This window comes from Eschrichtius robustus, chromosome 3 (assembly GCF_028021215.1).
Source record: "Eschrichtius robustus isolate mEscRob2 chromosome 3, mEscRob2.pri, whole genome shotgun sequence".
Taxonomy (NCBI): Eukaryota; Metazoa; Chordata; class Mammalia; order Artiodactyla; family Eschrichtiidae; genus Eschrichtius; species Eschrichtius robustus.
This window is the reverse complement of record NC_090826.1, coordinates 12,338,154-12,351,518: the sequence shown is the minus strand read 5'-3', so window position 1 is coordinate 12,351,518 and position 13,365 is coordinate 12,338,154. Positions and strand designations below refer to the sequence as shown.

The window sequence follows — 13,365 nt, the reverse complement described above, 5'->3', positions numbered from 1 at the left end:
GGGGCCAGACAGCCCCTCTGCCCCTCCCTGCAGAGGCCAGGCAGGCTCCGCCCACCTCAGGAGTACAGGGGCCGACAGGGGTGATGGTGGGAATGTCAGGCCACAGGCGGCCCTAACCTCAGGGTTCACTCCTGGGCTGGCCCCTGGAAGTCCCATCTTGGTCCTCAGAGGCTGCTGCATGACTCGCGTGGGCTTGGGGAAGGGACCCCCGGGACCCGGGGTCGGGTTGGGAGGCAGTGAGTGGTGGGGCAGGAGGCCCTCACCCCTTTGGACACGGCCTGGCAGAGGTGCTGCATCCAGTCGGCCATCTCGGCCTCGCTGCCGGCGCTCAGCTCCAGGCAGGGCCGGTCGGCGAGGATGACCTGGAAGGCGTGGGGCCGGTCCGTGGTGCTGGATCTCCGACAGCCACCGCACTGCTCCCCCCTGGGCCAGAGGCGGAGGGTGAAACGGGAGCAAGGGGGCAGGGGGGCAGGGGGCACGGGCGGAGCCCCTGGGGTTGGCCTGCCCCGGAGTCCCGAGGGCTGGAGGACACCAGAAGGTGGGCCAGACCCCTCCGGGTCAAAGGAGAGGCGCAAAGCTGCTGGGCAGCCCTGCCCCTTTTCTGTGTAACACCACTTATCTCCACAATCGCCAAGGTTCGTCTAGATACCTGACCAGGGCCAGGTGAGGGGTTGAGAACTCAGCTCTTGGCTCCCGCCCTCTCAGAATCAGTGCACATTCATTCCTGCTCCCCTTACGGGCCTGACGTTTCCTCCAAGCGTGTGTGTGTCCATCCTCCCCATCAGGTCAAGTGCTTCCCAGGGAAAGGACCGCCTCCCCTATCAGATCGGGGGACTGCCTCCCCTACCTGACGGGATCCTTTCCGGGCAGGGGGCTCCTCTTGCTTCCCCACCCCCTCCCCGTGCACCCAGAGCTCAGCAGACCCCAGGGCACTAAATGGGGGTGGGGCCGAGGCGGGGGGAGGCTGAACTGACAGGAGGGAGAGCCAGTTCAAGCCAGGGAGGATGGGAGCCCTGAGGCTCAGGCCCAGCCGGAGCCTTGACCTTCAGGCAGCGACACAGGCCCCGACACCTGCCCGGCACCTCCCATCGCCCAGGACACTCACCCCATGTTCACCGAGAGCAGGGGGGTGACATCGGTGCGGTCGGGATACTGGTAGAGGATCCCGTTGCTGCAGGGGCACAACGTGGCAGGGGTGAGGCCTGTCCAAGGAACTGGGGGCCGGGTGGAACCCAGATCCCAGGGACCCCCACAGGCTGGGGCCTGAACCCCAGAGGCCAAGGAGCCCGGGGCCTGCCTTCTACGGCAGGGACGGTGGAGGAAGAACTGCAGAGGCACAGCAGGAGCGCGTGCCCCCAGCCCGGGGGACAGCCCGAGTCTTCACCTGGGGCATTCTGGGCTTCCTTGGGCCCCAGATGGCTGGCTCTACAGAGAAGATCTGGGATCCCAGGGGATGTCTACTCCAAAGCCCTTGACGGGGAGGGCGCTGTCCCCCATCCCAACCTCCGGGCCAGAGCTGCGGGGGCTCCCACCTGAGCACCACAAAGCACGTCTTCCAGTGCTCCTTGCCCAGGTAGGAGGTGCCCGCCTTGTAATGCAGCATGCCTTCTTTGGTGATGGCACCCTCAGGGGGTGAGCAGTGGCAGGGGATGCGGCCCAGGGACTCATCCTGGGGGTCCTCCCAGTGCACAAGCCCGTAGAAGCGCACAGTAACGGTGGTCGCCTGGGGAGGGGGCAGGGGACAGAGCGGTGAGGTCTGGGCCAGAAGCAGGAGTGGCCGCTGGCGGGGTAAGGACACAACCCGAGTGGGGAGGCGGACAGGCCGGGAGGGAGAGCCCCTCCCAGGTGGGTGACGGAGAAACGCTGAAGACAGCTATCTGCACCTCTTGACCCTAATACCAGGGCTGTCATCTCGGGGACAACACCCCCTCCTCCCCAGGTGCTCACCTCACACTTAGATTCCTGGGCCACAAATTTGGCCAGTGCCAGCTTCTCCATGGTGGCGTCAGTCAGGACGCTGGGGTAGGGTGGTTCCCGACAGCCCTTGATCATGGCTGACTTCAAAGAAGCCAAGAAGAACCTGTACGCGGAGCGGGGTTTGCTGTCAGAGGCCCGAGGCCCCCACCCCTCAAAGGGACATGGCATAGTCCTGGGGACTTCCGGCCTGAAGGGGGTCACAGGATCTTGGGGGGAGGACCTGGCTGGAACCAGAGCTCCGGGTGGCGGGTGGGGCAATGATGCGGCAGCAGTCCATGGTCATCAAACCGTGGCCGGGAAAGGCCTAACCCTTCCCAGTGGCCGAGGGGTCTTGGGTTGTGACCTCAAGGGAAGCAGCAGGACTTGTACGAAGACCTGATCTCAGGACAGACAGTTTCCGTATGGAAGCACAGGGGGCACGTGTGGCCCCAAGGCCCCGCAGCCGGGCTTGTGCTTTCTCTCCTGTGGGGATGACTCCCGCCAGCCCCCTTCCTCTCTGTGGGCCACTGAGGGTCTGAGGGCACCAGTCGGTCAGTGTGCCTGTCACCTCCCTGCTTCTCTGCCCGGCCTGCGGGCTCCAGAAGGAACTTATCTCTGCTCTCCACTCCTTCGTACCCCACTTCCCACCCTCCAGCCCCAAGGGTGTGGCCAGGCCAGTGGCGGATGCTGATTCTCCAGGCCTGCAGAAGGGGGCGTGTCACTCACTCGGCCAGGGCCACGTCTGCCGTGTCCAGCAGAAACTGCTTCCTGCGGTTGGTGCACACCAGCTTCACTGTCTGCTGGTCGAGGCCCACCTGCCAGAAACCACACCCTCACACGCACACGGGGCTTGGCCGCAGCCGCCAGAAGGGGCAGCCGTGGCCAGGTTGAGGGCGGGCTGGGGAGGGAGGCAGCGCGCTCTGAGGTCACCACAAGGTGGGGAGGGATGGTCAGATGTACAGCGGAGGAAGAGGTACCCTCAAGCCTGCTCCTTACCCCCGGCATCAGGTACAGAAGCTGCTCGGAGATAAGAGCTGGCACCCACCCCCGGGGCTGAGGCAGGGGTCAGCCTTGCTCTGCAGGGCTGAAGGCGGGGCGGCCCGAGGAGCCCTGCCCTACAGCACACACCAGTCGCGGAGCCTGAACTCACCGACACATAGTCAAGTTCACTGTAAGGAACAGCCTCTTCCACCAGGTATGGCTTCTCCGTGGCCCCTGAGAGAGGAGACCCCAATGTCTATTACCCGCAGTGGCCTCTCTGTCCTCCCGCTGCCCCTTTTTCCAAGACCTTTTCTCCACGAGGACCCGTCCTTGCCCTGCGATCTGAAATGATGAGGTAGGAGAACGACATGGGGTGCTCATGGAGGGGGGCCCCAGGCTCGTGTCCCGGGGCAGCTGGGACTGCTGACAACCCGTCTCATCACCACGTGCCAGGCGGCAGGGAGACACTCGGGGCGGGGGGAAGGGGATGAGGGCGGCGGCCGGTCTCCTCCCCCACGTGCCCTCGGCAGCTGCCCTGGCCTAGCCCGGGGGCGGCGGGCACCTTTCCGGAGCAGGTAGACATAGCAGTCTGTGAGCAGCACGTACAGCGGCTGCAGGTTGCCCTCCGTGTGCCCTGTGCTCATCCGGATCATCTGAGGGGCCGAAGCAGAGAGGTCAGGCGCTGCGGCGCCCGCCCTGCCCCAGACCGCCCGCTTCCCCTTCGGAGCGGAGGCGGTGGCCCATCCGGCCTCGCCCTTGCTGTGCTGGCTCTTGCTCAGTCCTGAGATCCTGGGACTTACTTTGAAGAGCTGCTCTTCGTTTTCTCGAAACACGTGGATCATCAGCAGGAGTAAGTGATTGTTGTCTACCCTGTGAGGGGGGCAAGTGCGGGCAGGGCGAGGTGTCAGGCTAGGGCAGGGGCGCGAGAGGCCACACGGGTGCGCAGAGCCGACACGCCCGCACGGGGGCGATGCAGGCACCCCGAGGTCTCATGTTCGCAGTGGCTCTGCCCCGCACCGGGAGCCAAAGCGAGGGAGGGGAGGACCTCACCCCTTCCTACCTCCCAGCCCAGGCTAGGTCTTCCGGGAGTTGTGCTTGGTGTATCCGGAGGGCAGAGGCCCAACGTGCCCTGATCAACGACAGGGGCATCTCAGGCAAGCGGCACAGACAGACTGGCTCACCTGAACTCGGCCGAGTGGCTCATCTCAGAAGGGCTCCCCTGCCCCTCATCCACCCCGGAGTCCCCGGCGCTGCTCAGACAAGGGCTGGGCTGGTCTCGCTCGAGTCGGCAAAGAGTTTCCTGGGCCCCAGGCTCCCGCTCAGGCACAGGTCCCTCACCGACCAGGGGCAGCCGGGTCTCCAGCTCCTGGGCCTCTGGCTCCCGCGCCTCCCCCGGCGTGTCCTCTAGGGGCCGAGGCGCCGGTCCCGGTCCTCGTCCTCCTCCCTCTTCTTCTTGGCCAGCAGCCGCAGGGCTACCAGGAACATGCAGCGGTTGGCCAGGCCCTGCAGGGTCATGGTGGCCGCCACCTGATGCAACAGTGCTTGGACTCTCGACGGTAAAGCGGTAGAAGTCCATTGGGGCTGGAAGCCCCTCACTAAAGTCGCAAAATGGCGGCCTCTCCGGGGCGTCCCCGGGAGAGCCAGTCCGAAAGGACTGGTTGGGGGGCTCGACGTGGGAGCACCAGGCGCTAGGGTCCAGCTGCCCGTTGAGCTGATCAATGACCTTACTCAGGGGCTGCCCCAAGCGCTCCATGGAGGTGTCCTTCATCTCGGGGATGAGCAGGCCCACCTGGCCGGGCTCTGCGCGCTCGCTGCCCTCGGCTGTGCCGCCGGGCCCCTCCGTCTCCTCCCGGGCGGAGGCGAGGGTCTTGTCTGGGGAGACCCGCCCGGGGCCTGGGCTGCTGACGAGGGTGTCACCACTGCCCCGCCTGGCGCATGTCTGCTGGGTAGAGGCCGGGTGGAGTGGACTTGCTTCCTCATCCGATCTGGGCTTCTTCTTCTTGCCAATTTTCTTCTTCTTGGTGACCCTGGATGGTAGTGATGGGGAGAGGTTTGAATCTGAGCACCCCAGTACTGAGGGCAACGAGACGGGCTGGGTCCAAAGAGGTGATCTGGGACTTCCCTGGTGGCTCAGTGGTTAAGAATCCGCCTGCCAATGCAGGGGACACGGGTTCGAGCCCTGGTCTGGGAAGATCCCACCTGCTGCGGAGCAACTAAGCCCACGAGCCACAACTACTGAGCCCGTGTGCTGCAACTACTGAAGCCCATGTGCCTAGAGCCCGTGCTCCACAACAAGAGAAGCCACCGTAATGAGAAGCCTGTGCACCGCAACGAAGAGCAGCCCCCGCTCGCCGCAACTGGAGAAAGCCCGCGCGCAGCAACGAAGACCCAACGCAGCCAAAAAATAAATAAAAATTTAAAAAAAAAATCATTTAAAAACAACGTCTTTCAAAAGAGGTGATCCTGGGCGAGGGACCTCTGAGAGCGCAGCCAGAGCTTCAGTGGTCCCGGGCAGCACTAGGTGGGAGGCCCTGGGCCGGGGGCCGACAGCGGCTCAGGCCCCAAGTACTTCCCACTGCCGGCAGAAGCAGGGCCAGCACGAGGGAGGCACAGACGGCAGCGGCCAGAGGAAGCCCTGAGCGGGTCCTGTGAGTTCTAGCTGATGGCACCACTGGGCTAGCTGTGCTCTAGGGAACGAAAACAGGCCATGGCTGGTCAGACCAGTGTCCCCCCTCTACTCAGCCTCCCCCTAGGATGTGGGCAGCCGACCCTGAGCTGACCCTTCTTTCCGTTCGGGGTCATTATGGATAATTCAGAAGAATCGAAGCCTTTTGAGCTCAAACTCCTGGCTCCTTGGTTCCGAGTTGGCTGGAGTGGGCCTGGCTAAGCAACCCCGGGTCTGAAACCACTCAAGCTGCTCTGGACTCCAACCAGCCTGTGGGAGCTGGACTCCTGGCTCCAGTCACTGGGGAGCAATTCCCCCACCTTGGGCCGGCAAGCCTCTGGGAGGGCTGACGTGCACATCTTCTTATTCAGGGCGGAGAGACTCAAGAGCCGGAGCCGGGGAGGTCAGGGAGCCGAGGAGGCTCGGGGCCGAGTTTCCCAACCTGTCATTCACCTCCTCCTTCCCTGTTACGTCCCCAGCAGTATGATGAAGATGCTCTTTTTTTTTTTTTTTTTTAATTTTATTTATTTAGTTAGTTAGTTATTTATGGCTGTGTTGGGTCTTCGTTTCTGTGCGAGGGTTTTCTCTAGTTGCGGCAAGCGGGGGCCACTCTTCATCGCGGTGCGCGGGCCTCTCACTGTCGCGGCCTCTCTTGCTGCGGAGCACAGGCTCCAGTCGCGCAGGCTCAGTAGTTGTGGCTCACGGGCCTAGTTGCTCCACAGCACGTGGGATCTTCCCAGACCAGGGCTCGAACCCGTGTCCCCTGCATCGGCAGGCCGATTCTCAACCACTGCGCCACCAGGGAAGCCCCAAGATGCTCTTCTTTCAGCAAGCCATGCTGAACTAGAATTAGTACGAATCTCAGAAATTGTGCTCTAATGGCCAAGAACTCCCTTGGAACGAAGTCCAGGCTGAAGGTGCTTTCTGGATGGACCGGACAAATGCCCCAGCAGTCTGGGCGTGGCCCCAGAAGCCGGCCATGTTGATGCCTGTGTCACCCATCTTCCAGGCTCGGGCCCTCTGTTTCCTCTTGATCAAAGAACTACTGAGCAGGGGAGAGGTACCTAGTCTCCGGGAAGATGCCCAAATGCCCTCGGGGGGAGGAAGGTCCTAGTCTGCGTGGACTAAAAAGTGATGCTAGGAGTGGACAGGACGGACACCAGGACACTCACCCAGCTTCTCGAGGCCCCTCCCCACTGACCTGATGACCTCGAGCTCTGTGCAGGTGTCTGGCAAGTCCGGGGTGTGGGGCTCCCCCTTCTCCTGAGAGGCGGTGTGCACAGGGGTGGTGTCGGAGGAGGACACGGTCTCTGCCTGGTCCTCATTGAAGGGGTTGTGGCGCTGGGTGGGACTCTTGGTGGAAGCCTTGCTGCTGGTCGGGTCCGAGGCAGTAGAGCGGGGGCCACTGACAGTGTCTGTGAGGTCTCCATCTGGGAGAACAGGAAACACGAGACAGCCCGTCAGACACCAGCTGGGGAAAGCAGGCCCCCAAAGCATGCCTTATCTCAAGAGGGAGGCAGGTGAGTTCTTTTCAGGGAAATCTGATCGGGGTGGCCTTGTTTTAGGAGTAGAAGCCCCAGGCCAACAGGACACGGGATTTGTGCTTTAAGAGCAACTTGGAGGGATGCCATCACCACCACCACCACTGGGGGCCCCCCGAGAGCTCACAACAACGTGGCCAAGTTTGAGTTAAGAGCTCCAAGGTTAAGCAGCCTCCAGGCTTAAGCCCCTTGGGGATGGTGACCTTGATGCCTCAAAAGATGGGCTGCACACCTCTCAGGCTAACCTTAGAGGCTCCTTTAGCGCCAGACACCCCTGACCAGACTGAGATACCCAAAGTCCCCTGAAGGGTCCCCCACAGTGGCAGATACAAAGGAACCAAGGAAGAGAGAAGAGAACCAGGATCAGAGAAAATGAGGGGTACAGAGGCTGCGAGGCCAGGCTAGGTAGTCCAAGGGTGAGGAGCGGGGGGGAGGGCAGGAAGGAGGGCCCAGAGCGCGGTGGAGAGGGCAGAGGAAGTAAGAAAGGTGCGCAGAGTGACTGCCCCCTCGCCGCCACAGATGCCTTGTGGGCCCTTCTCCCTCGACATCCCAGCAGGCACCCCTTTAAGGCGGGTGCTGCCAACTCCATTTCATCCAAACCTCAGCTTGCCTACTGGTCCTCTCTGGGCACACTCTCTCCCAGGGCTCTACCCTGGGAGATGACGCAGCCCCTCTAGAGAGAAGCTGGTTTAACGGCTGCCCTCACCTCCAACCGTCCATCCCACGTCACTGGAACGGGACACAGAGGGGAGGGAGTGTCAGCACGAAAGCACATAGGGTGTTCATCCAGGGGCAGATGGGAGGCCGCCCATGCTGGCAGAATAGCCTGGGTGACAGTTAATGGCAAAGCACACAGGATGTTCACGCTCCATCTGCAGCTCGCACACATCTTGCTGGCCTGTATCTGCCAAAGGAGACGTGGCAAACATGCTTCCCACCCTCAGCCTCATCTGGAAGGGCCAACCTGCTTAGTGGATCTTGGAAACCACTGGGCAGCTGTCTGCTGACGCAGCACATCATCAAAAGTACACTGTCTTTTAATATAAGGACAAAGGAGGGGGCAAAAAGCAACTCCCAGCTCTGCCAGAAAAAACACTAGTGAAATATGAGACTTTCTTCAGATGTCCAGGGACCCGAGCCAGAGCCCTAGTTCTCAGATGCGGAAAAGCCTGCCCTTCAGTCTGAAAGAAGCCTCCTGCCAAGCCCACGCGTTCCTGGTCCAGCCCGAGATGTGCAGTTACATCCCCCTTGGGGAGGGGGTCCCAAGAGGTGGGCAAGCAGATCATCGGACGTGGTGGGGGTCAAGGCTGGGATACCCACCAGTTCTTTATTTTTTTGGCTGTGCTGCGCAGCAGCACACGGGATCTTAGTTCCCCGACCAGGGATCAAACCTGTGCCCCCTGCAGTGGGAGCGCGGAGTCTTAACCACTGGACCACCGGGGAAGTCCCTACCCACCAGTTACGTAAATGAGCCAAGGACCATGGAAAGGCCTCCCCAGTCCCCACCCCAGGGCCCAGAGCTGCCCTCCAAATCCTGCTCTCCTCCAGGTCTGAGGAGAAGACAAAGCCTCCCCAAGTAAGCTTCCAGAACCGGCTCAGGGATTCTTCAGTGCTCTAGGAACTCAGGAAAGCAGGAGATCGCTGCTGGGACAATCTCAGCCCGCCCTGGAGCCTGGCCCGGCCCGAGCAAGCAGTGTGAGTGGGCTGTTAGTTCTCAGGCCACAGGGAGCTCTGGAGGGCTGCAGACGAGGGTCAGGCCCTGCTTGTCAAGTGACTGCAACAGGCAGCAGGTAGCTGGGTCAGGAGGGGGTTAGTTGTTAGATCGGGGGGGCGGGCGGGGGTCGCGGGGAATCAATGCCCAGCATGTGCGCTGCGAGAAGAGAGGCTGAAAGGATGAATGATGTTGTTATGATGGAATTCTGGATTTCAAGCTAATCTTAACTTAAAACAGGGGACTCTTCCATGGTACTCTGTTGGCCAGATGACATAATTTATTTTTCCCAATGCGGTATCTTATTTCCCTCAAACTTAAGCTATTGCACACTTGCATTACTTGGGAAAAGATCATCTATCACCCATGACTCAGATGACGGCTCTGACAACACGGGGCTCAGCTCCGAGCAGCAGGGAGAACCGCCGTCCCGCGGCTCCGGGTGACCAGTCGGCACCTCCTCCTCCAGAGGCTGCCCCCCTGCCCCCACCCTGGGTGGAAGCGGCCCACAGGGCAAGAGGCTGTTTAGTAAGGGGGGTCTGGTTATGGCCTCAGCTTTAAGGAGGACGGATTAACCTTCTCAGAATCATGTCCCCTGCTTGGAGTGATCCCGGGAATCCTGGGAATAGCTCATGACTGTTCTCAAGCCCAGAAGTGGCGTCACCAGCAGAAAAATGCCCAAGCATTGCTGCCACCTAGCGGACAGGGTGGGAGGGCTGACAGATTTTATTTTAGTCGGCCTTAAAACTTGAAAGAGAATCTCCCTAGAGGGAGTTTCAGTCATGCCAGGGCAATTTCCCTCGTTTGGACCTCAGTCTCTTTCAAAAACACCCGAGAGGAAGCCATTAAGAACAGAATCAAGCCCTCTGCCTTTGCTTCCTGATGCTTCTGATACAGAAGCGCATCGGACCTAAATAGGAGCTTACAACCCACATGTTCCAAGGCAGTGTTTCCCTGCGCACATCTGGTGCGTCGAGTGGCACTGGAATCAGGAAGGGTGATCCGTGTGTCCCCGAAACGCAGACACTTAGCGACTCCACAAGGCCACTGCATAAAGGCAGGAGTCCTGTACTGGGAGAAGGGGTTGGCCTAGGACTCAAGGTCAAGTTCTCCTACTGCAGAATTCCATCTATCAGAACACCAAACTTGGCTTTATTATGATCATTGACAGTATTATAAATAATGAGCTGATTTTGAATCATGCAGCAAGCTTGGTATGGAAACATTGCAAAACAGGAAAAGAGGGTAACAGCGGACTCTGTCCCACCTTCCCAGTCTGTGCTGGGTACAGACGGCACTGCTGGAAACACATCTCCAAAATCATAATCTATAAAAATGAGGGACAAAACTGAAGATTAGAAACACAGGCAGTGGAAGGACAGGGAGGGTGGGGGCAACAGGGTGGGAGACATTGGGAGAAAACAAGAGAGGAAAAATTAAACTTTCTACATTTTATCTGACAACCTCAGGGGAACTTATGAGGACCCCAGCTCCTTCTCTGCTCCGGTACTGGCCCAGTAGCCTCTGACCAGCTAGAAAGACCTGGGGGCAATCGGTTCCAACCCCAGAAGAACATGGCTCCCCTGTACCTAACCTCCTTTCCTGTCCCTGCTTTCCTTCCCTCCACACCCAGCAGCTGAGATGCGGTGGGCTCAAGGGGACACTTCTTTCCCTGGGCAATCTGGCCGCTCTCTGGAGGCCCGTCCCTCCGGCTTCTCGGCGGCAGCCCCTGAGCCCAACCCAAGGAGACTGAGCTGCCGTCTCCTGCTTCTACAACGAGCAACACAAGCCTTGCTGACAGTGAGTCTATGTCCCTCCCTGGGACACAGCGCCACAGCACAGGCAGAAATAAAGAAAGAAGGTCAAGGTCTCAATGTTAATGCAATTCTAGGGAGTCCCTGGGGCTGAACTTGTGCTTGGAGCCCCTTCCCTGGAGGTGGGGTGGGGTGCCATAAATGAAGAGTTCTGGTTTCCCACAGGGGACGAAGGTGGGAAAACAACCAGTTTTATTAGATGAACACGGAGGCCGAAGGTTTGGAAGAAATCAGGCTGTCCCAACCAGTTGTTGGACCAAGATAACAAATGACCTACAGGCGTGAGGATGTTCTTTTTCAGCCTTTGATGGCAGGAGTGTGATCACCTCCAACATGCTGGCAGGTATGGGAGGGACTCAGAAGTCGATGGACCCATGGGAAAGGGGGGGCGAGTCTTCCTCCAAACTTTAGACCCATCGGGTCCTCCCTCCTCCTTCTAGGGGTTGCGTATAGCCTCTTTCCACCTAGAATCGAGGGTAGGATGAACTCCCCCGAAGTGGGTGGCGCTCACCCCTGGAATGTCAGGAAGAGTTTCCAGGCTGCCCTGCTAATCCCCCCGACCACAGAGAACTGCCCTGGGCACATGGCTACAGGTTTCTGGAAAAGGGTCTAACATTCATAAGATCTCATTTTGGCTTTTTATCCCCAATATCAGTTTTTGAGCCACCACAGGGACTCTGAGGAAGTGAAGATCTGGGAAACGACTGGCCCTGTTTCACTCCGAATTTCCACCACTGGACCAGAACCAGCCAAGGAAGACTCCCCTCAGCCAGGCTTACGCGGCTCAGAATCCGTTTCGCCACAGAGGCCAGACCCCTCTCTGCCCCGGGCACTCACCCTCACTAGATGGGGCGATGGCACTGTCGTCCCACTCTAGGGTGGTGGAGGTGACAGAGTTGAAGGAGTTGAGGGAGAGGCTGTCCGAACCATGGACCGAGCTGGGGAGGCGGTCTTCAAAGTCCAGCAGGTACTGGGGTTTGTAGTAGTCGGGCATGTAGGGGGCCAAGTCTAAGTAGGGGGCGTCCTGGGGAGAGAGGGGGAGAGGCAGGTTTGGGTGACGGGAGGCCTCGGTGGGCCCGAAGGCACGGCCTTCCGAGGATCTGCCTTCACACCCTCCCAGGCCGGTGTTTCTTTGGCAATCTATGTCCTTAAGGTACTAAATCCAGAAACAAGCTGTTAAAAGGAGGACTGTGAACGGCTGTGGTTCATAAGGCTGTGGACTTGGGGCCCAGAGATGACAGTGCCCACTGGGCCTTCTGACCCTCCTTGACCTCTTGTATATTAGAGTCGCTCATTTGCTCCGGTTTCTACTACTTTTCAGTAGCCAAGTTCCTCTTCTGGTCTGTGCTGCTGGGGTTGGGACCTAGGCTGGTGACCCGATTAGGACGGGGCGGCTGCGTGCATCTTGACAAGACTGCAGAGGAGCCTCTGCAGCTCCTGGGCCGCCCTGCACCTCTCCAGTGCGTGACCGTGACCGTGACCGTGGCCGTGAGGGAGGCCGGGAAGCAGGGAGCTGAGCGGCTTGCAGGATCCCGGGAGGCACAGGGGTGAACCTGCCTCGTCTCTCGACGACTCACGTCCTGATCACGAAGGAGAATACTCCAGTGCTAAAATACTCCAGGCAATGCGGCTTTTCTCCAATTTGGGACAGAGAGACAGGAAGGAGTGCCCCAAACCAGGGATTCTGGCCAAGAGAGAATCACCTCAACCCCACACCGTTCCACTGGTCGGACCCTGAGCTGTTCCCTCACCTGAACGAAAAGGACGGCGCTCAGACTCAGCCACACCCGTCAGGCCCCCTGAGCGGGACCACGTGCCCACCGCACTCACTGCGCCCACCCCTCTGCCCCCACGAGCGGCGAGAGCCGTGGCGCCTCACCAGGTCCAGGTCGAACCGAATGAACTCCAGCCCAGACACCAAGGTCAGGAAGAGGGTCAGGTGGTCATGGCTGCAGACCAGGGCATTCCTGCGAGACACGGGAAGGGGCGAGGGTAGTTCTGGGTCTGGTTACCAGCGCAGCTCCCCCTCCCCCGCAAGCCAGCTGCGCTGAGGTTCGGGCGTGTGACATCCCTCCACCCCAAGCTTGATGCGGCCTCCACCCACCCCCTTCCAGCACTCTCCGGCTGGCTTTGGAGCCATATGACACTTTACTGCCCGTGTCTTCAGATACGGGGCCCGCAGCAGCTCTCGGCAGCTGCTCTAAATCCTCTGTTCCCGCGGCAACCCCAGCAGCGGCTGAGCGCTCCAGTCAGGACTGAGGCCTGGGTGGGATCAGGCAGGGGCTGAGTAGGCACCAAACGGCTCACAGGAGCCCGGCCGGAACCAGCACACCTGGCCAGAGCCGTCACGGGCAAGCTCCGCTGGCCCTCTGGCCATCACTGACGTGTCCTCAGCACGCACCGCCAGGCTAGGCCTCGGGGTGCCACAGTGTGGTGTCTGCGTGTGACAGGAGACTTTGGGACGGGGCTCGGGCGCTCTGCAGCGGCGTGAGACAGCGCTCCGGACACTCACTTGACGTAGTACTTGTGCAGGAGCCCCAGGTTCTCCTGGAACAGCCGCAGGTAGCTCTCCAGGGAGTTCTCGTTGAGGGCCAGGTACAGCCAGGCCCGGCCTGCAGACAAAGGGCAGGAGTAAGGAGAAGGAAGGTCTGGCAGGGTGCTGGCTTCCCTTGGCCCAGCAAGGGCAGGAGGGGCAGG

The 13,365-nt window shown here is 60.3% G+C and overlaps 1 protein-coding gene across 2 annotated transcripts in view; it reads right to left on the bottom strand.

Annotated features, from left to right (window-relative positions):
* The window catches only part of PLEKHM2 (pleckstrin homology and RUN domain containing M2), a 38,635-nt gene that overhangs the window by 2,050 nt on the left and 23,220 nt on the right, over positions 1 to 13,365 (bottom strand). For both annotated transcript variants that reach the window (XM_068538958.1, XM_068538957.1), the window contains 14 exons: positions 13,181 to 13,280; positions 12,548 to 12,635; positions 11,506 to 11,692; positions 10,122 to 10,181; positions 6,804 to 7,032; positions 4,119 to 4,964; positions 3,738 to 3,807; positions 3,500 to 3,590; positions 3,107 to 3,171; positions 2,683 to 2,771; positions 1,948 to 2,080; positions 1,533 to 1,723; positions 1,106 to 1,171; positions 264 to 423 (listed from right to left, as the gene is read on the bottom strand). In XM_068538958.1, coding sequence (XP_068395059.1) covers positions 264 to 423; positions 1,106 to 1,171; positions 1,533 to 1,723; positions 1,948 to 2,080; positions 2,683 to 2,771; positions 3,107 to 3,171; positions 3,500 to 3,590; positions 3,738 to 3,807; positions 4,119 to 4,964; positions 6,804 to 7,032; positions 10,122 to 10,181; positions 11,506 to 11,692; positions 12,548 to 12,635; positions 13,181 to 13,280 — 2,375 coding nt within the window. The remainder of the gene's footprint in view (positions 1 to 263; positions 424 to 1,105; positions 1,172 to 1,532; positions 1,724 to 1,947; positions 2,081 to 2,682; positions 2,772 to 3,106; positions 3,172 to 3,499; positions 3,591 to 3,737; positions 3,808 to 4,118; positions 4,965 to 6,803; positions 7,033 to 10,121; positions 10,182 to 11,505; positions 11,693 to 12,547; positions 12,636 to 13,180; positions 13,281 to 13,365) is intronic.